The sequence below is a fragment of the Hemiscyllium ocellatum genome, chromosome 4 (genome assembly GCF_020745735.1).
Source record: "Hemiscyllium ocellatum isolate sHemOce1 chromosome 4, sHemOce1.pat.X.cur, whole genome shotgun sequence".
Lineage (NCBI taxonomy): Eukaryota > Metazoa > Chordata > Chondrichthyes > Orectolobiformes > Hemiscylliidae > Hemiscyllium > Hemiscyllium ocellatum.
Genome location: NC_083404.1, coordinates 74,985,965 through 75,006,388, shown reverse-complemented (window position 1 = coordinate 75,006,388; position 20,424 = coordinate 74,985,965). Strand labels below are relative to the sequence as shown.

Genomic DNA, 20,424 nt, shown 5'->3' with positions numbered 1-20,424 from the left:
GATATATAGCCATATATGTTACCCAGAGTTCAATTAAGGCAAAAGAGCAAATAAGATAAACAAATCTGAATAACAGAAATGAGCAACCCACTAACCAAGATTGGGATTCAGGACAAAGCCCTTAACAAGCTCATCCACATTATATTTTGGTTTCCAAAAATTGAGTAATTTCAGACTAACAACATTCTTCTGATGCAGAGTTACTTGATTAAGTGTAGAAAATCAAAACACACAATCCAGGAGTTAATTATAGTCTTTATCAACAGGTGGTTTTATTTTTAAAATTTTTCATTCTCTGAAATTATTATATGCACCAAAAATGGTACATATTCATCTGAAATCTTGAGAAATGTACGTGAATCAAGTGCCTCACAGTTTATTGTACAACAGGATTCATCTATCCATGAATTTAGTTCACAAAAAATTTTCACTTCAGTTTTAACCTGGATATTAGGTACAGTTCATAGAATTATGAATACATTACCAAATAACTTTTCATACTGCACAATCAACATTTGACACCACTTAAATATTCCAAAAAATTTTCTCACATAGTCAAACAAAGAGGCAGGATATTCCCTCCCTGGGAGGTGGCAAAAAGGGGAAATAATTAGAGGAGTTGGTCCTGGACAGAAACTGATCCTTTTCTTGCGACCTCGCTAATTAAATTCTGGACAACTCTGGGAAAGTCCAAGGATAATCTTCTGATCCTGCCACCAATTAATACCCTTAAGGACCTCAACTTGCCACTTCCAGACTCAAACCATGGACATAGGTGTGTGTTGTGTGTGAGTGTATATGAGTGAGAGACAGCTCCAACTATCTGTCCACCCACTCTACACACATACACCCCTTGCTTTCTCCATCATGGGTCAAGGATCAGCAGACTTTGGGATCCAAAACTATTGGTCTGATTGGCCAGTAATTTCAATTAACACAGATCACCAGTGTCAATGCCTGTGATTCGCTGAAAAACTCACCATGCTCATTTGTTAATAGGCTGTGAACAATCTAATAGATTTTCACGGCAGTGGGAATGGTATTTTAAGTCACTTCAGATACTTGTCCCCATGCAGAGAAATGGGAAATTCCACCCATAATTTAGTTCTGAAATATTTCAACCTTGCATGTATATCACATTTATTTTGAAGAGGTGTTTTATCTGGTTTTCTATGGTAAATTAATACAATTTTTTTTAAAAGCACACAATTCCTGTACAAAAGCTGTTTTTTCCAAAAATAAATTAAACATTGTACCAGTGATAATCACAAACTTAAATTTAGACACTTTTGTTAAATCATGTCACATTAGTTTGAGAATTGTGAAGCACGTTTGTATCTTGGATTGTGACACACAAACTGCATGTCACATCTAAATGAAATCAATACTAAGTTAGTTGGTTTAAAAATGTAATGCTTAAACATTAGGTAAATTTCACATCATACAAAAGTAAATAAAAATACACTAGCGAATCCACCATTGCAACATCTGCACATGTCTAACTGGAATATGAAAGTTATCCCTGCACAGTTTTGTCCTTTAGATTTATGGAAATGTACACACTTTCATTTGTTTCTTAAATTGATACATTGTATTACACTAAGTAATGTTATGTTAAAGAAGATGCAATTATCAAATGATAAAATGCTGCACTTGGTTTCATGCTTAACTTTGACAGCACCACTTTCCAACAGATCACTTAATGTTTTTCATAATGTTTTGTTTAGAAACTATTGTTGAAAAGTGTGTTTAAGTGCACTGTTCTAAGATATATATTAAGATTCAACTACCACAATTTTGAAGTAAGCACCCTTAATTATCAATTATGACCTTTATTTGATTTTCTATATCAGTGTTATGTCCAGATTCCAGCTAATGACAATCTTTTTTGGGAGCTTGTAGTTTCTTGTACTTTTTTTTCATATATTGATACAGACACCATTATCACAGTCAAGGCAAAAATAATCACAACTTGAACAAACGCGAAAGCAAACTATACTTGGGCACAGTAAAGATTAGGGTGCTCAAACATCTGAACATGAGCAGCTTAAACGTTTCCAGCAATTACTGCAGTGTTAAGCATTTAGAAACTGTAGCACACAGCATCCATCTCATCGTAACATTCAAAAGTTTCCTTGTGAAAATTACAGAATGTAAATGTGAAAATTACAGAGTGTAAATAGTGAAAAAATGTGCAAGTATTAAAATGTATGACTGATATCTTTAAGAGTTAATGAAAAGGATTAGGGTCTATCATGATCAGATGCTGGTGCAGCTTCTTAGACCATCAGAAGCATTTTTCTATTAGTTGATTGGAGGTAGTTGCTTTTCAATGAATTGTTTGACGTCCATCATTTCCTGGTTATAAAACAAAAAGTTATTAAAATTGGTGCATAATAAATAGGGGACAGACAAGACAGACAGACAGGCGAGAAAGAATGCTTAGAATACCTGCATTCAGAATAGTGACATTTGGGTTCCATTAGGAATACCAGCAATAGATTTTTTTTTTAAAGATTAGATTCCCTAGAGTGTGGAAACAGGCCCTTCGGTTCAACAACTCCACACTGACCCTCCGAAGAGTAACTCAGCTAGACCCATTTCCCTCTGACTAATGCACCTATGAGCAATTTACCATGGCCAACTCAGCTGAACTGCACATCTTTGAATTGGAGGAAACCGGAGCACCCGGAGGAAACCCACGCAGACACAGGGAGAATGTGCAAACTCCACACAGTCAGTCACCAGAGGCTGGAATCAAACCTGGGACCCTGATGCTGTGAGGTAGCAGTGCTAACCACTGAGCCACCGTGCCACCCACAGTGTGTTCTAGAAATCACTCAACACAAACTATGAGCCATAAAAGGCAGCAAACAGTTGAATGGCTTCTTTACATTGTGAAGAAGCTAAAACATCCCTGGAATTCTGGTGTGAACAAACTGCCCTAGCTCCCTGACTTGTGCCATTCCTAGTTCAAGCAACCTTGTTAAGATAAACCCCTTTATAGAAACCCTGCAGCCAATTTGACAGAGCCATAGAGATGCATAGCATGGACACAGACCCTTTGGTCCAACTCATCCATGCTGACCAGGTATCCTTTGTGTGCAAGTATTCACTGCCATAGACATATGAATAAATATGACTACTTAAATGAATCATTAATTAGCTTCAAAAATATGAATGAAGACTAATTTTCATTGGCAAGGCACTAGTAGGATTCCTGATGAAGGGCTCTGGCCCGAAACGTCGAATTTCCTGTTCCTTGGATGCTGCCTGACCTGCTGTGCTTTAACCAGCAACACATTTTCAGCTCTGATCTCCAGCATCTGCAGACCTCACTTTTTACTAGTAGTATTGTCACCTGACTGTTAATCCAGAGACCCAGGTAACTTTGAATCCTACCATGGTAGATGGTGAAATTTGAATTCAATGAACATCTAGAATAAAGAGTCTAAATAATGACCATGAATCCATTGCCAACTGTTGGAAAAACTTCTGGTTCACTAATGTCCTTTAGGGAACGAAACTGCCATCCTTATCTGGTCTAGCCTACATGTCACAGCAGACCCACAGCAATGTGATTAACTCTTAACTGCCCTCTGATCTTGCCAGAAACACCCACATGTGAATGAATTTTTAAAAATGTATCTTTTGTTTTAAAAGCCATTAAAAATTATAGTTGCAAAGTACATTGCCTACCTATCCAGAGATAGTATTGTATTATGATAGCCAACCCTCGCCCAAGACTCTACCACTACTCTGGACCACAATTAATGTGGCACAGACCAAACAACAATTTGTAACCTTTCTAGTTCAACTTTTGTATCAAGCAGATAACAGATTTAATCATTGAGCCATTGGGCTCTCACTTTTTTTTTGAGACATTAGGGTCAAATAAAGGGTAATAAAACAAAAAAAATACTCATTTCAATAAACGCCTTTAACACAGTTTCAAGTAGAAATTAACAAAAGCTCAATCCTGTCTTTTTAACAGCTAGAAGATCTTAGCGCATTGGAACATTGTTCCTGTACATATATAAATTGTAACACTTGAGTCACTATTATAACCACCAACAAATTCACTATATTCTATTAAACATTAAATGTTGACGTTTTGAGGAATAGATTTTACTTCTAATATTTCAAGATATATAATTACTGACCTGGGGACAAGAACCATGCATCATGCCTTCGTAGGACTTGAAAATAACATTATCTGGATTGATGATGGTTTTCAATTTTTCAGCAGTGAAAGCACCGAATGCTAGAGGCACAATAGGATCAGCTATTCCATGACACTGAAGAGCACGGATATCTTTGTTTGGACTGTTAGCAGCTGCCTTAGGGGAAAGAAAATTGCAACAACTTGTATGATCTGTCTCCATCCACAGCTTAATAGAAATAGCAATAAAAGAACATTAGAAGTTGTGCAATGAAATTTACAGAAATTAGTTTCAGAAAAACTTAATGCTACTCTTGTCTTCTTCAAATTAGACTTCTGTTGAGTAAAAGGAGTGCTTAATCTGATTATTAGTTGAAAACATTTAAGTCTAATTTAACCTTTCTACAAGTGGAAGACAAAGAATCAAGGGCTCAAACTTGGAGTTATACAATAAAAAAACACTAACAGTATTTTCCTTGGGTTAACGTTGACTATCTGCTACAGTGTAAAATTATTAGTACTCTCATTTCAAGTACACAAAATTCTATTATGTTGTTCCAACACAGGTGAAGAAATCTCAGTAGAGGTTTTGCCAAATTATTTCAAAAAATGTTAGCAAGGAACATGGTTTACACTAAGATTTTGCCTGCCAAGACATTTGAAAAATAAAGGCCACAATTATTTACAACAACATATCTATACTGAAAAGTTTTAGGTAAAAAAAAAGTCATTGACATTAGCAACATAAATTCCTTCAACTTCAAATATTCAAGATTAGTTAGGAATATTACCTAGCCACTGATTTATAAACCAAGCATGATGATTAATCGGATAGTATGGAAACAGACAATAATATCACATGCAAATTTTAAAATCAGACACGGAAATAAAAAAAAAGGATGTTACCCTCAAGAATATTCCCAAATAAATATACAACATTGTTGAAATCTAAACTTATCCAAAAAGGTGCAACAACATTTAAGCACAACCTCAGATGCATCATAGTTACTAAGCGCTCTTCAGCTTAATATGCTGCAAAGATTCTGAAATGTCGACAATGACACATTTCTAAATGAATAGGTTAAATAACAAGAATGATAAATTCGAAAAAGAGGTTGTGAAATTTTCAAATATTAACCAACATGGATACCCTTTTCTGAAGTAAACTTAATGTTGAGTGTAAAATGTATATTGAAAATAGGTGCTTCCAATCTTAAAAGCACATATTGAATAAATTGCAAGTCTGAAGAAATGGTTATATTTTCCAAAACAAATTTTGCAATGTTCAAATTTGAAGGAAAACAGTTATTCCTTCTCTATTGCCAAATTTTCACTGCCAATAATATCTGCATCGAGATGTCGATCATGTTGAGCATTGGTCAGTCATCTAACCAGAAATCTCAACTTCCTATACAGTAGAAGAATTGTTATCATGTGCTTGATGGTTAAATAAAAAGGTGATAAATTGTATACAGCATGCTTAGCTGATATGATGTAAAAATATCAAACGCTCATTAGTTTTACTCAAAATAGCTATTTCACACTGCAGCAAATTACAAGATATTCAATATTCGAATAACTTTCCAATAATAAAAATTGGCACAAGGAAAAGTAGGATTCAACTAAAGTGAAACAAAAATACTTCATAAAAAACTATTCCATACAGTTTCACACAAGTTGAATAAAAGCAGTTAGTGTTCCCAGCACTCTTGTATAATGGATTGACTTCTCATTCTACATTCTGGTGCACTAAAAGCACATGCTGTGTTAGTTGCATTTCATTCTTCTTTAATAGTATTAAGATTATGAATAAGACTAGTTTCAATCTAATTTGTAGCATTTCATGAGATAGGAGACAAAACAAAAGCATTACTTTTAATTTTATGTAATATTTTGCAATGTTTATTATTAAATTATCTTTATAATGGTGAAATAACATTACTTGCTACTATAATCTCCAACAAAGTGGAAATTCTTGGAAACTTGTATAATTTCTGTTGTGACTATCTACAATACCCAATGTCTTTGTTAAACACAAACAAGGGAGTCAGAGGTTATTTGGGATTGGCAGGAACGTAGAGTTGAGGTTACAATCAAATCAATTATGATCTATTGTTGATCTAATTAATTATTAAAATAAGACATTACCTATTTTAAAATATGCCAACATTTATGTTTGTATATAAAGTTATAGAGATGTACAGCATGGAAATAGAGCCTTTGGTCCAACCCATCCATGCTGACCAGATATTCCAACCCAATCTAGTCCCACCTGCCAGGGCCCGGCCCATATCCCTCCAAACCCTTCCTATTCATTTTATTTTTAATTTATTCACAGGATGTGGGTGTCAGTGACCAGGCCAGCCATTTTGTACCCATCTCCAACTTCACTAAGTGTCAACCAAATGTTGTAGGTCTGGAGTGACATGTAGGCCAGACCAGATAAGGATGGCAGTTTCTTTCTCTAAAGTGAACCAGATGGGTTTGTCCTTATGATTGGCAACGGTTTCATTGTCATCATTTGATGAATTCCAGACATTTATTGAATTCAAATTCCACCAGCTGCCATAGCAGGATTCAAATCCCACTCTCCAGAAATATTACCTGGGTCTCTGGATTAAATGTGTAGCAATAATACCACTAGGCCATCACCTCCCATTTAACGTAACGAAATGTACCTTGGTGTTTAAACAGCAGCACTACATCAAAGTCAATGACCAAAAGTTTGGTTAAAGTAGTAGGTTTTCACAAGTGTCTTAACAGGAGGCAGGCAAAATAAAGAGGCAGCAAGGGAACAAAAGAACCTAGAGCCCAACTGAAGGCACAGCTGATTGGAATGCACAAAAAGCCAGAACTAGAGGAGGGTGATATCTCAGAGTTCACAGAATCATATAGTACAGGAGAGATCCTTCAGCCCATCAAATTTGTACTACCAAAGAAACTACCTAAACTCATTCCATGTTTCTGTACTAGACTGATAGGCACTTGAAATGTCACATCATTCAAGGCTATCCAAGTGCTTTTTAAAGGTTGCGAGGTTTCCCACCTCAACTACACACTCAGGTAGTGCATTCCAGAACCCATTACACTCTAGGTGAAAAAGGTTTTCCTTAAACCTCTTCTAAATCTCCTGGCTTTTCATTTTAGATTTATGCCCCCTTATTACTGATCCTTCAACTAAGGGGAACAACTGTTTTCTACTCAAATTGTCCATACCCTTATATCAGGTTCCTTCCCCACATTTTCTAATCCAGCCTTTCTTCTTTGCTGAAATGCTCCATCCCAAGTAGTATCCTGATGAATCTCCTTTGCACCTCCCCCAGTGCAATAATTTCCTTCTTATAGTGTGGTGACCAGAGTATTCTAGCTGTGGCCTTACTAAAGTTCTGTAACATGACCTCCTTGCTCTTACAATCTATATCACGAGTAATAAAGGCACGTGTATGCTTTCTTAATGACTTAATAACCTGTCCTACCACCTCAGGGGCCTATGGGCAAGCACCCCAAGCTCTGTTCCTCCGAGATTGCTAGTGTCTTGCCTTTCATTGAGTACTTGTTCCCTCTTCCAAAATGCATCACCTCACTTTGATCAAAGTTAAATTTCATCTGCCACTGATCTGCTCATCTGACCATTGTTCATATCTTCCTGTAACCTAAAAACACCTTCTGCAGAACAAAAAACAAAACTTGCTGGAAAAATTCAGCAGATCTGGCAGCATCTGCAGAGAGAAAGCAGGTTCAGTGATCCTTCTTCAGAACTGGTGGTAGCTAGGAAATGTTTGGTATTTATGTACAAGATAGAGTGGAGGGAGGTAGTAGGTATAAACAATAGGTGGAGATAGAGCCCAAAGAGAGAAAAACAGTTGGACAGACTAAGGAATTGGGTAAAGGTCAGTCTGGAATTATGAATAGCTGCTGATGGGAACTATTACTAACTGATAATTAGTTGTGAGCAGTCAACAGTCTATGTGATGACAAGGCCTGGTGTAGGGGTGGGGGAGGGGGGTGGGGGTTGGGGTAAGGACAGCAGAGGTGGTGCTCAAGCCCCAGAACTGTTGAACTCAATAGTCCAGAACTCCAATGAATTCCCAAGTGGAAAATGAAGTGTTGTTCTTCTAGCTTATGTCACCCGCTGGAGCACAGCAGCGAGCCTGAGAGAGAGAGAGATGCTGGCCAGGGAACACTGTTGATATGGCAGGCAACTGGAAGCTTCGGGTCTTTTTTTGTGGACAGAACATAGGTTTTTTGCAAAGCAGTCATACAGTCTGTGCTTTGTTTCTTCAAAACGAAGAGGCCACATTGAGAGCAGCAGGTAGGTAAACTAGACTGAGCAAAGTGAAGGTAAAGTGCACTGCTTCACCTGGAAGGTGTGTTTGGGGTCTTGGATGGTGAGAAGGGAGAAAGTAAAATAGGCAGGTGCTACACCTTCTGGAGAAGCTGCTGTGGGGGTGCTGGGAGTGGAGGAGTGGAACAGGATGTCCCAGAGGAAACTATTCCCGTGCAAGGCTGGCTAGCGAGGGGAGGGGCACGGGTCTGATGATAGCATCCTGCTGGAGGCAGCAGAAATAGTGGCTAATGATCCTATGGATGTGGATGCTGGTGGGATGTCAGGTGAAGACAAGGGGGACTCATCACTATTGTGGGAGGGAAGAGAGGGGGTGAGGGCTGAAGTGCAGGTGATGGGTCAGACTGAGGACCCTGTCAATCATGCTGCTCGGGACTCCTTGGTTGAGGAAAGGGAGTAGACATTTCAGAGGCACCCTTGTTGAAGTTGGCGTCATCAGAACTAATGTGACAGAGACAGAGTACCTGGGAGAGTGGAAGATTCTTTACAGGAAGCAGGACGTGAGGATGTATAGTCAAGATAACCATGCAAGTCGATAGGTTTGTACTGGATATTGGTGGCCAGTCCATTCTCAGAAATTAAACCAGATGTTGAGAAAGGGAAGGGAGCAGTCAGACATGGATCAGATGAAGGTGACAGCAGGTGGAAATTGGAAGCGAAATAGATAAACTTTTCCAATTCCAAATGAGAGGGGGAAGCAGAACTAATGATGTAATCAGTATACTGGAGAGAAAGAGTTGTGTGTTGGGGCCAGAGTAGGACTGCAGCAAGGAATGTTTCATGCACCCCACAAAAAGACAAGCATAACTGGGACCTGGGTTGGTCCTAGACTTTTGACCTGAAGAAACAGAGGAGTTAAAAGAGTACTAGTTCAGAGTAAGGATGAGCTTGGCGAGGAAGAGTATTCTGGTAGATAGTGATGGTTCAGTTTTTTTTAAAATCAGGAAAAAGCAGACAGCCCTAAGGCCATCTCCTGATGTGTGACTGATGTATAAAGGAATTGCTCAATCATGGTAAAGAGGAGGCAGCTGAAGCCTGCAAACTGGAAATTCTGAAAGTGATGCATCCGAGGAATCACAGTTGTAACTCGGAAAGGAACTAGACAGGGGAAGAAAAATCAAGTCGAGGCAGGAAGAAATACGTTCTGAGGCAGGAGCAGGCAGAAACAATAGGTTTGCCCAGGCAGTCCTGATTGCGGATTTTGGGAAGGTGATCAAAGTGGTCTGTGTGGAGTTGGGAGGCAGTGAGCTTGGATGCAGATATGAGGGGAGATCACCAGATGCACTGAGCTTACTGACCGTCGGAGGACACAGGAGGCTGATGTTCCATGATGGAGTCATGGTTCAGGGAAGATAGGAGAAGCTATCTAAGAGCTGGCACTTAGTCTCTGCAATGCACAGAATAGTACACCAGACACCTTCAGCACCACCCTTCATCCTCACTGTCAACCATGAGGCCAACCTGTCATCAGCAAACTTACTTATTATCCCTTCCATATGCTCAACATAATTTAATAACAGGGCTCCAGTCCCACAAACAACTCTCTGCCACCTACCACTAAGCCAATTTTGCCGAGTTACCCTTGACGCCACAAACTTTTACTTGATCAGTTTCTCATCTGGGACCTTGTCATAAGGCCTTGCTGAAATCCATATAAACTACATTAACTACCCTAACCTCATCCGAAAACTCATCTTGTCAAAACATTCCAATAAATTTGTTGGACATGACTCCCGATGACAAAGCCATACAGACTATCCCTGATGTCACCTTGCCAAGATGGAGATTAATTTTCTCCTTCACTACTTTTTCCATTAGCTTCCCTCATGAGGTTAGATTAATTGGTCTCTCTCTGCCCTCCTTGTAAAGTGGAGCCACATTAGTTACACTCCAGCACTTTCTATAGCCAGAGATTATTTAAAATTTTGGGTCTGGCCCCAAATGAGTTACTCCCTTATCTCCCAATGCAGCCTGGGGTACAACTCATTCAGACCTGGGGATTTTAAATCCAACATGACCTCCAAGACCACCTTATGTCAAACTGCTGATGTACTTCACAGTCCAGCTTCAAATTCTGTATTTGCATCTTCTTTCTGGTAAATAAACTGATATGAAGTACTCATTTAACACTCGACCAATGTCCTTTGCCTTCACACACAGATTGCCCCCTTGGTCCCTAACTGACCCTACTCTTTCCCTGGTTACTCTCTTGGATTTATTTGTAGAATATCTTTGAACTCCCTCTAACCTTGCTTGCCAGTATTTTCTCATGGCTCCTGTCCTAATTGCTCCCGATGTCCTTGCACTCCCTATACTTCTCTACGGCCTCTTATTTTGCTACTTTTGTATTCATTGTGTGTTTTTTTAAAAAAATCTCTTTTTTATGCAGTCCTGAGTATTCCTAGACATTTATGGCTCTCTGGGCTGGTTACTCCTAAATTTAACCTTAAAGACAACATGGGGTGGCAGAGTAGCTCAGTTGCCTCTACTCCCACTGTTGCCTCGCTGCGCCAGGGACCTGGGTTCACTTCCACCCTTGGGTGACTGCGTGCACCACATGCAAAACCCTTTTCTGCATCTTCTTTTCCACACTCCTAACAGTGTGACTGCCACCTTTGTATTCCTAAATTCTACCCACAAAGTCTCATTTGATGGCCCTTCCAAGATATCGTCCCTCTTTATTGCAGTAATGGATTCCATTAACTAATTATGTGTGATACTATCCTCCACTTTACAACTGAGGAAGGGCAACGACCCCAAGCATTAACACTGATTTCTCTCTACAGATGCTGCCAGACTTGCTGAACTTTTCTAGCAATTTCTATTTTTGACTCCCCTAACCCACCTGAAGACTGTATAACTAGAACGTTAAAATTGCCATCATCACAGCTCTGTCAATCCATGCGCTTAACTCATCAGTCCTACTTCTAATACCCTTAATATTAAAGAGAGGCTATCCAGCCTCGCCTTACTCCTATCAATAATATTAACATTGAAATTAAGACATGGGTGGAGAATTCTAGTTGACCTCAAGTTTACAAAAGTCGAATATGGGAGATCACTTTGGTGTACTTTGAAATGGTCAAGTTTGGAGGAACTGAAGGCATGGATGACTGTTTCGGTAGATGAACTGAGATGGGTGAAGTGAACCAATGTTATGCATGTGGAAGATTTTAGTTCTTTACAGTCATCATATTGGACTTGAAACATTGTTTCCCTCTCTACAGATGCTATCAGACCTGATGAGTTCCTCCAGCTGTGTTTCTAAGAGAAAGCGTGATCATGAAGTCAGAAGGTCTTCTCAGAATCAAATGTGACACCAGCCTTGCAAACAGGTTGATTTAATCTCAAATTGTTGCCTGGATGAGGGTGGAATCAGTACCAAGGAATCAAAACTTGTAGCAGGGACTGAAAACAATGCTTTTAATCTTCACAATATTTACATGGAAAACATATCTGGTCATCCACTATAAAATCAGATAAGCAACTTGATAATTTAGCAACAATAATTTAACTACATTCTCCTAATTTTCTTTACTCCTCATGTTCATGTGCAGTGGTGGCTTCCAGAATTTGAAGTCAATGCATCAGCATGACACTCTCTAAGCAGCAGGTCAGCTGAATAAACATTGTTATCAAGGGAGATAGTGGTGAGGTGGAGTTGGAGTCAGAGCACATGTAAAAGCTAACCGATTCAGATGAGGTTGCCAAAAATGTAGCATATAGAAGAGAAATAGGACAGGATCAGGTGTTAAACCCTAGTGACACCAGAGGTAAAATTGAGGGAGTAGGAAAACAGGAGTGTCTGCTAACACCAACCATATGATAAATTCTGACTGCACATGCTCACCTTGAACTTTAAAAACTGAACTTATTGTTTTTGCATTAAAATAAATTCTACTTCAAAACTTTTTCCTTCACTTACATTTTCTTTTCCATTTTATGGGTTTATTAGGTTTCTTTATTTCAATTTTGTTCAGAAATTTCTGTTACTTCATATGCTCCTGGACATCAGCAAAAGTAGCCAGAAAAGAAAACATTGTAAGCGATTATCTGGCTATAGCTATATAAATAAGAAGGGAGCATCCAAGGAGCAGGAGAGTCAGCATTTTGGACTTAAGCCCTTTATCATGTCTCCTGCTCTTCGAATGCTGCCTGACCTGCTGTGCGTTTCCAGCAGCACACCTTTTGACACTGATCACCAGCATCTGCAGTCCTCAATTTCTCCTAGGTAAGAAGGAACCAAGTGAGAGTAGTCCTACTCAGAAGGGTGACAGTGAAAAGATGTTGGAAGAGGATGGTTGTATAATCACCGAGAAGGACAGAAAGATAAGTTCTTGCTTTTTTTCAACAAAGGGAACATGCTGCTTCAACAGTGCTAAATACTTCAAGAGGTCAAACTTCTACTTTGGGAGTATGTAGGGTTGAAGATTGCTTTCATTGCAACAACCTTTTGCTGCTTGTTGAATAATCTCATTGAACATCAGTAAGGATTATTAGTACCTCTGGAAAAGAGTTCCGAAGTGGAAGCCAACAGCTAAGGCCAATTACTCCACCAAGTTTCTGATGTGTTGTCAGAGCAGTGTACAATGACAGAGCTCCTCCCTATGGAATAAATTACACCAAGAATTAAATCACCATTAAATATTTTCCAGCAGAAGTTGTTTTGCTATAGCATTTTATACTTTCATTAAACAATGCTGGCAAACTATTACTTAGTTGATCTATGTTGTAACAAGGAATAATTCTAATTTTCATGTCAAATTCACATTAGATCTTTAAAGATTTTTAAACAAATAATTGGTAACAAGATTTCCTTTACATAAACTGATTACAAACAATATTTACAAAGGTAGATTATACACGCCTAGTGTAACTTGCAACAATATTTTGCTTATTTTACGATGTCAGACTGATACTCTGGAGAATTCAGAAATTATTTAGTACTACCTGTATAATATTCTCAATTTTAAAACTGTCTTAGGGCATCCCCTGTGTTTTAGGCAGCTTGCAGTAATCTGACAACCCCTAACAGAGATGTATTTTCATGTATATTGAACACTTCCGGTAACACTTTCAACTCAGAAGACATTTCTGTGCAACTACTCGATCAGCAGTGTTGTTAGAAGCTTCTGAAAGAAGGAAAACTCTAGTCTACAAGGATATCATTCAGAAACAGAGATTAAATCTTGCAATGAACAGGTGATACTTACACAGTGCCTCTTACATTAGCGAAAAAAAATCAACATGATTCAGAGGTGTAATCAACACACTATACTGCATTAAGAGCACATTAGGGGAAATGCAACATGCCAGAAGCTTTTCAATAATGCAGTGCAAATTTGCAAATGTTAATTCAGACGTCAGTTTAAGAGGGCCCTGGAAATGGATGAGTTAAGAGAGAAAATTTCAGTACATCGGAGTCTTGGTGCACAATCTATAGTTGAAGGAACAGCCAAGTTTCGGAAAACATCACAAAATCCTGTGAACATATTATCATCTTCAAAACTAGTGCCTATTATTTCCAGAATTTTATATTTGAAATCCTGTAAAATAGTTGAAATCCGTCCACAGTATTGAACAGGTCTCAAAGTCACAAATGACATCCAGTAAATTCCTTTTCAACTTGTCTGTAGTGTTATGGACCAAGCCAGATCCCTCAGAACATTTCAATAATGTAGCCCAGACCCTAACCTTGCTGGTTGTTTTAAAGTGGATATTCTAGGAGTGATGCACCAGGCCCAACCACTTAATTTTAAACAAAACAGAATTTATTTGCAAGATTACCAAATGAAGCACAAACGAAAGAGAACCGAATATAGAATAACAAGCTAACAGATTTACTCCAAATTAATAATGCTGTTCCAAATTCCTGCAACAGCCACCATAAACACTTTTTGGCACAAAAGATAAAACCAGGCTCTTACAGGAGAGATATCAGAGAGAGGGAGGATCAGCATGGACCTGCTTTTTTGGGTCCTGCTTGCTAAAATCAAACCAGACCAAACCAGAGTAAAAACTAAGCTGGAAGAACTGGCCACTCCCCTTTCAATGCACAAGTGTTTTTGTTGTAAAACTTGAAAGCCTTTTTTCCTGTGGCATATATAATCAAATTGGCCTTAAAACCCACCCAAGCCAGACCTGTTGGAAACTTTGCATTTGTGACCAGTCTGAAAAAAAAATACAAGGATGACATAACCCTGTTAAAGGAGCAGCATCATCGCATCTCCCCCTTTAAAAAAAGCATCAATATACAAAGATGGCTTCCTTTTAAAACCTCAATCTTAAATTGCTAGTGCACTACAACATACATATACACTACATTGACAATAATCATGCAAACATGCACTACTACATTTTGTTTCACTCCTGCCACCAAACACCTCCATTTCTCATTCAAGTCTCGACAATGTGTCAGCAACACATTTTCTCACCCTGCCACATGCACAATTTTCAATTTTAATGGCTATAACAACAAGCTCCATCTAAACAGTCTGGAATTTTTGTCCTTAAATATCTCTACAAATTTCAATGGGTCACGATCAGTGTATATAGAGTCATAGAGATGTACAGCATGGAAACAGACCCTTCAGTCCAACCTGTCCACGCCAACCAGATATCCCAACACAACCTAGTCCCTCCCAACCCTTCCTATTCATATACCCATACAAATGCCTCTTAAATATTGCAAATGTACCAGCCTCCACCACTTCCTCTGGCAGCTCGTTCCATTCACGTACCATCCTCTGCATGAAAAAGGTGCCCCTTAGGTCTCTTTTTTCTCTCTTTCCCCTCTCACCCTAAACCTATGCCCTCTAGTTATGGACCTCCCCCACCCCAGGGAAAAGACTTTGCCTATTTACCCTATCCATGCCCCTCACTTTTGTAAACCTCTATAAGGTCACCCCTCAGCCTCCGACGCTCCAGGGAAAAACAGCCCCAGCCTGTTCGGTCTCTCCTTCTAGATCAAATCCTCCAACGCTAGCAACATCCTTGTAAATCTTTTCTGAACCCTTTCAAGTTTCACAACATCTTTCTGATAGGAAGGAGACCAGAATTGTATGCAATATTTCAACAGTGGCCTAACCAATGTCCTGTACAGCTGCAACATGACCTCCCAACTCCTATACTCAATACTCTGACCAATAAAGGAAAGCATACCAAACACTACCTTCATTATCCTATCTACCTGCAACTCCACTTTCAAGGAGCTATGAACCTGCACTCCAAGGTCTCTGTTCAACAACACTCCCTAGTACCTTACCATTAAGTGTATAAGCCCTGCAAAGATTTGCTTTTCCAAAATGCAGCACCTCGCATTTATCTGAATTAAACTCCATCTGCCACTTCTCAGCCCATTGGCCCATCTGGTCAAGTTCCTGTTGTAATCTGAGATAACGCTCTTTGCTGTCTACTACACTTCCAATTTCGGTGTCATCTGCAGACTTCCTAATTGTACTTCTTATGCTCGCATCTAGATCATTTATGTAAATGACAAAGTAGAGGACCCAGCACCGATCCTTGTGGCACTCCACTGGTCACAGGCCTCCAGTCTGAAAAACAACCCTCCACCACCACCCTTGAGCCAGTTCTGTATCCAAATGGCTAGTTCTCCCTGTATTCCAGGAGAGCTAACCTTGCTAATCAGTCTCCCACGGGGAACCTTGTCAAATGCCTTACTGAAGTCCATATAGATCACATCTACTGCTCTGCCCTCATCAATCCTCTTTGTTACTTTCTCAAAAAACTCAATCAAGTTTGTGAGACATTATTTCCCATGCACAAAGCCATGTTGACTATCCCTAATCTGTCCTTGCCTTTCCAAAGGAATGTACATCCTGTACCTCAGGATTCCCTGGCTTGTCCTTACCACCCTTCTTAAACAGTGGCACCACATTTGCCAACCTCCAGTCTTCCAGCACCTTACCTGTGACAACTGATAATACAAATATCTCAGCAAGAGGCCCAATCACTTCTCTAGCTTTCCACAGAGTTCTCGAGTACACTTGATCAGGTCTTGGGGATTTACCCGTTTCAAGACATCCAGCACTTCCTCCTCTGTAATATGGACATTTTGCCAAGATGTCACCATCTATTTCCCCATATGATTGTCTATTTACAAATAATGTATCTGAGACATCGAAATGTTGTAACACCTTTTCAACTGTTGAATATTCTACTGATGAACATTCAATTTCCCGGAGAAATACACGATAGGCCTTTCTATCTTCTCATCATCTTCTTGTTAGAGCACAGCACTAACACCCACATCATTTGCATCGATAGGCACTTTAAATGGCTTCATGTAATTAGGTGCAACCAACACTTGGGCAATGGTTAATACAGCTTTCAGGCTGTCAAATGCCTTCTGACAGTTCATTGTCCACTGAAACCTCTTGCCTTTCTTTAGCAATTCAATGAATGGAGCAGCCAAACTGCGAAAACTTGGTATGAATTTTCAATAAGATCTGGTCTATCTCAGGAATCATAGTTCTGCTCTTTTTGTCGATGATATGGGAAACTCCCCAATTACCCTTGTTTTTACTTTCTGTGGGGCCATTTGTCCATGTCTAGTAATACAGCCCAGGAAGGTGACTTGGGCTTTGGCAAATTCACTTTTAGCCATGTTTATCATCAAGCCTGCCCCCCGAAGTCGACTGGACAATTCTGATAAATATTGCAAAAGTTTCTTCTATGACTAAAAATCACCAGGTTGTCAATACAAATTACACAATTGGATAATCTGAAAATGATCTTATTGGTAAGTCTCTGAAACGTGGCTGTTGCATTTTTCATACCAAACAGCATGACTCTAAACTGATATAATCCATTCGGCTTTATGAAGTTAACTGCCAGTATCCTCTGAGCAAGTCCCACTTAGAAATCTAAGTTGCTTGTCCCACCTTTTCAATTTAGTTTACCAAGTGTGGAATCAGAAATACGGCAGCATTTGTAAGTGCATTGACTTTGCAAATCTCTACATGCTGGGTATCATCTAGTTTTAGCACCATTACTGTAGGTGAGCTCCAGTCACTGTAACTCACTTCGATTATGTCATCTTGGAGCACGCGTTCAATTTCCTTTCGAACCTATGCAAACTTTTGCAGGTTATGCCGATAGGTATGATACTTAATTGGAACAGCATCTCCTAAATCTACATCGTGCATAATTAGGTTAGCACTTCCCAGCTTATTTCAACTTATCTCCACATGTGATAGTAGGAACTCTTTCAGGATATTTCCATTTTCCTCTGGAAGGTAACTCAATAATTTATCCCAATTTTTGACAACCTCCTCATTGTCCAAATTGAGGAACGTCCAATTCGGAATCCTCTGAACTTGGTTTGTCAATCTGTTACCTGAGAGCAAAATTGCGAGCTTTTGATTTCTTGTCTGCTTTCTGTTTGTTTCATTGTATGCTGTGATACTGACATGCATGACATGTCTGGCAAAATTCAACCGCATCCTTGTGCAGTCCTTTTTTGATCAACCAGTTCATTGCTTGCAAACAGAAGGCTGCTGGTTTGAGACTTAGTACTGGATAAGTAGTATTTTCTTCCAGTTAAATGTTGGAAATACTGAGCCTAACATTTTTAGTTCCACTTTTGAATGCTTTTTCCTAGCTAGTGACTCCAAGCCACCTCTGCTTATAGCCTCAGTCATATTTGGCCACAGAAATTTCTGACCCCAAATCCAGCCATCAATACCACCTCCTTCCCAGCCTATCGTCAATTCCCTACCTACTCTGGTTGAACTCTTCAATGCCCGCACTCTCTCTCGATTTGATTATCCTAATGCACATTTCTGGCTAACCTCCCATATACTGCAAACTTGAAACAATCCAAAACCTTGCTGCCAGCACACAGTCTCAAAAGGGACTCCATGGTAGGCCCATTCAGACGGTATGGGATACAGGGAAATTTGGCTATCTGGATACAGAATTGGCTGGTCCACAGAAGATCGAGTGGTAGTAGATGGAAAATATTTGGCGTGAAGCTCAGTGACTAGCAGTAAATATTACTGGGATTTGTTCTGGGACCTCTGCTCTTTGCGATTTTTATAAATGACTTGGATGAGGAAGTGGAAGGGTGAATTGGTAAGTTTGCTGATGACGTGAAAGTTGGAGGAGTTGTGGATAGTATGGAGGGCTGTTGTAGTTTGCAATAGGACATTGGCAGGATGCAGAGCTGGGCTGAGAACTGGCAAATGGAGTTCAACCTGGAAAACTGTGAAATTATTTATTTTGGAAGGTTGAATTTGAATGCAGATTGCAGGGTTAAAGGCAGGATTCTTGGCTGTGTGGAGGAACAGCAGGATCTTGGGGTCCACGTACATAGATTCCTCAAAGTTGCCACTTCACCCTTATCTTTTTCACTCATCTGACAGGCTCTTCCATCATGGAGGATGGAGAGATTTGTGGAGCCTCCTCCTCTTCTAGTGAGTTGTTTAAATGTCCACCACCCATTTGCGACTGGACAGGACAGGACTGCAGAGTTCAGATCTGATTGAGTAGTTGCAGGATTGATTAGCTTGCTCTATCATTTGCTTTTTTTGGCATGAAAGTAGTCCTGGTTAGTTGCGGTTGACACCTGAGTTTTAGGTGCCTGGTGCTGCTCCTGGGAATCTCTCCTGCATTGTCCATTGAACTATGGTTGATGATAACTGCTGAATGGGGGGATATGCCAGGCCATGCTGTTGCAGATTGTATTAGCGTCTGCTCCTGTTGATGGCAGACAGTGGCTCCTGCATGCCCTGCCTGGAGTTACCAGATTTGTTCGAAACCTGTCCCATTCAACAGTGATAGTACCACACAGCACGACAGGGGTATTCCCAACAAGAAGCTGAGACTGCATTGCCAAAGTGTCACTGTGCAGTCGTCACTCCTAGTGATAGTGTCATGGACCAAAGTATCTGCAACCAGCAGAATGGTAAGGATGAGGTCAAGTACATTCTTCCCCACTTATTGATTCCCTCACTGCCTGCTGCAGAACCACTCTTTGTGGTGAATACCGAAATCCCTCATCTGAAATACATTTTACACCCTTGCTACCTTCAATGTTTCTTTTGTTGGCAAAGTACTGATTCATGAGCAGGAGGACAATCAACAGATGGCTTCCTTGGAGGAATTACATTCAGTATCCTCATCTAAATCATGAGTATATATTGTTAAAAGCTGGGTTGAAAGCACGGATTCCTGCAGTACCCTATTTGTCACTGGATGCTATTTGGGAAATGACCCATTCATTCCTACTCTTTGTTTACTACCTTGTGTCAGTTCTCTACTCAAGGCCATACATTACCACCCAATCCCATGTGTTTTAATTTTATGCACTGATCTGTCATATAGGACCTTATCGAAAGCCTTCCGAAATTCCAAGTGAACCACATCCACTGGCTATCTCTCATCAATTTTGTTTGTTGCAGCTCAAAAATTTTCAGTAGATGTGTCAAGCAACGGTTCCCTTTCATAAATCCACACTAACTCAGCACAACCATGCCACTATTTTCCATGTATTAAAAGTATTGATAAATATTACAAAATTTTTTACAATGGTCTCTGACATTTTCCTTATCGACACCAGGCTAGTTTTCTTTTGAACGTTTTTTAAAAAAAAAACTAGTGGGGTGGTTACCTCAGAAGTAACGGACTTGGATGAATGCTGTAAAAAAGCAACAAAAAAATGTTCGTACTGAAGAATGGGCCTTAGACATGTACACCTACTTGACAAATGGATTAGTGTGGAAAAAGTGAGGACTGTAGATGCTGGAGATCAGAGCTGAAAATGTGTTGCTGGAAAAGCGCAGCAGGTCAGGCGGTATCCAAGGAGCAGGAGAATCAACATTTCGGGCATGAGATTCCTGAAGATGGGGTCATGCCCGAAATGTCGATTCTCCTGTTCCTTGGATGCTGCCTGACC

At 39.7% G+C, this 20,424-nt stretch overlaps 1 protein-coding gene across 1 annotated transcript in view; it reads right to left on the bottom strand.

Moving 5' to 3' along the window:
- Positions 1-258: 258 nt before the first annotated feature.
- Positions 259-20,424, bottom strand: part of lypla1 (lysophospholipase 1) — an 86,058-nt gene continuing 65,892 nt past the window's right edge. Inside the window, exons 7-9 of the mRNA XM_060823470.1 lie at positions 13,011-13,112; positions 4,164-4,340; positions 259-2,358 (exon numbers count right to left, since the gene is read on the bottom strand). Coding sequence (XP_060679453.1) covers positions 2,305-2,358; positions 4,164-4,340; positions 13,011-13,112 — 333 coding nt within the window. The 3' untranslated portion in view covers positions 259-2,304. The remainder of the gene's footprint in view (positions 2,359-4,163; positions 4,341-13,010; positions 13,113-20,424) is intronic.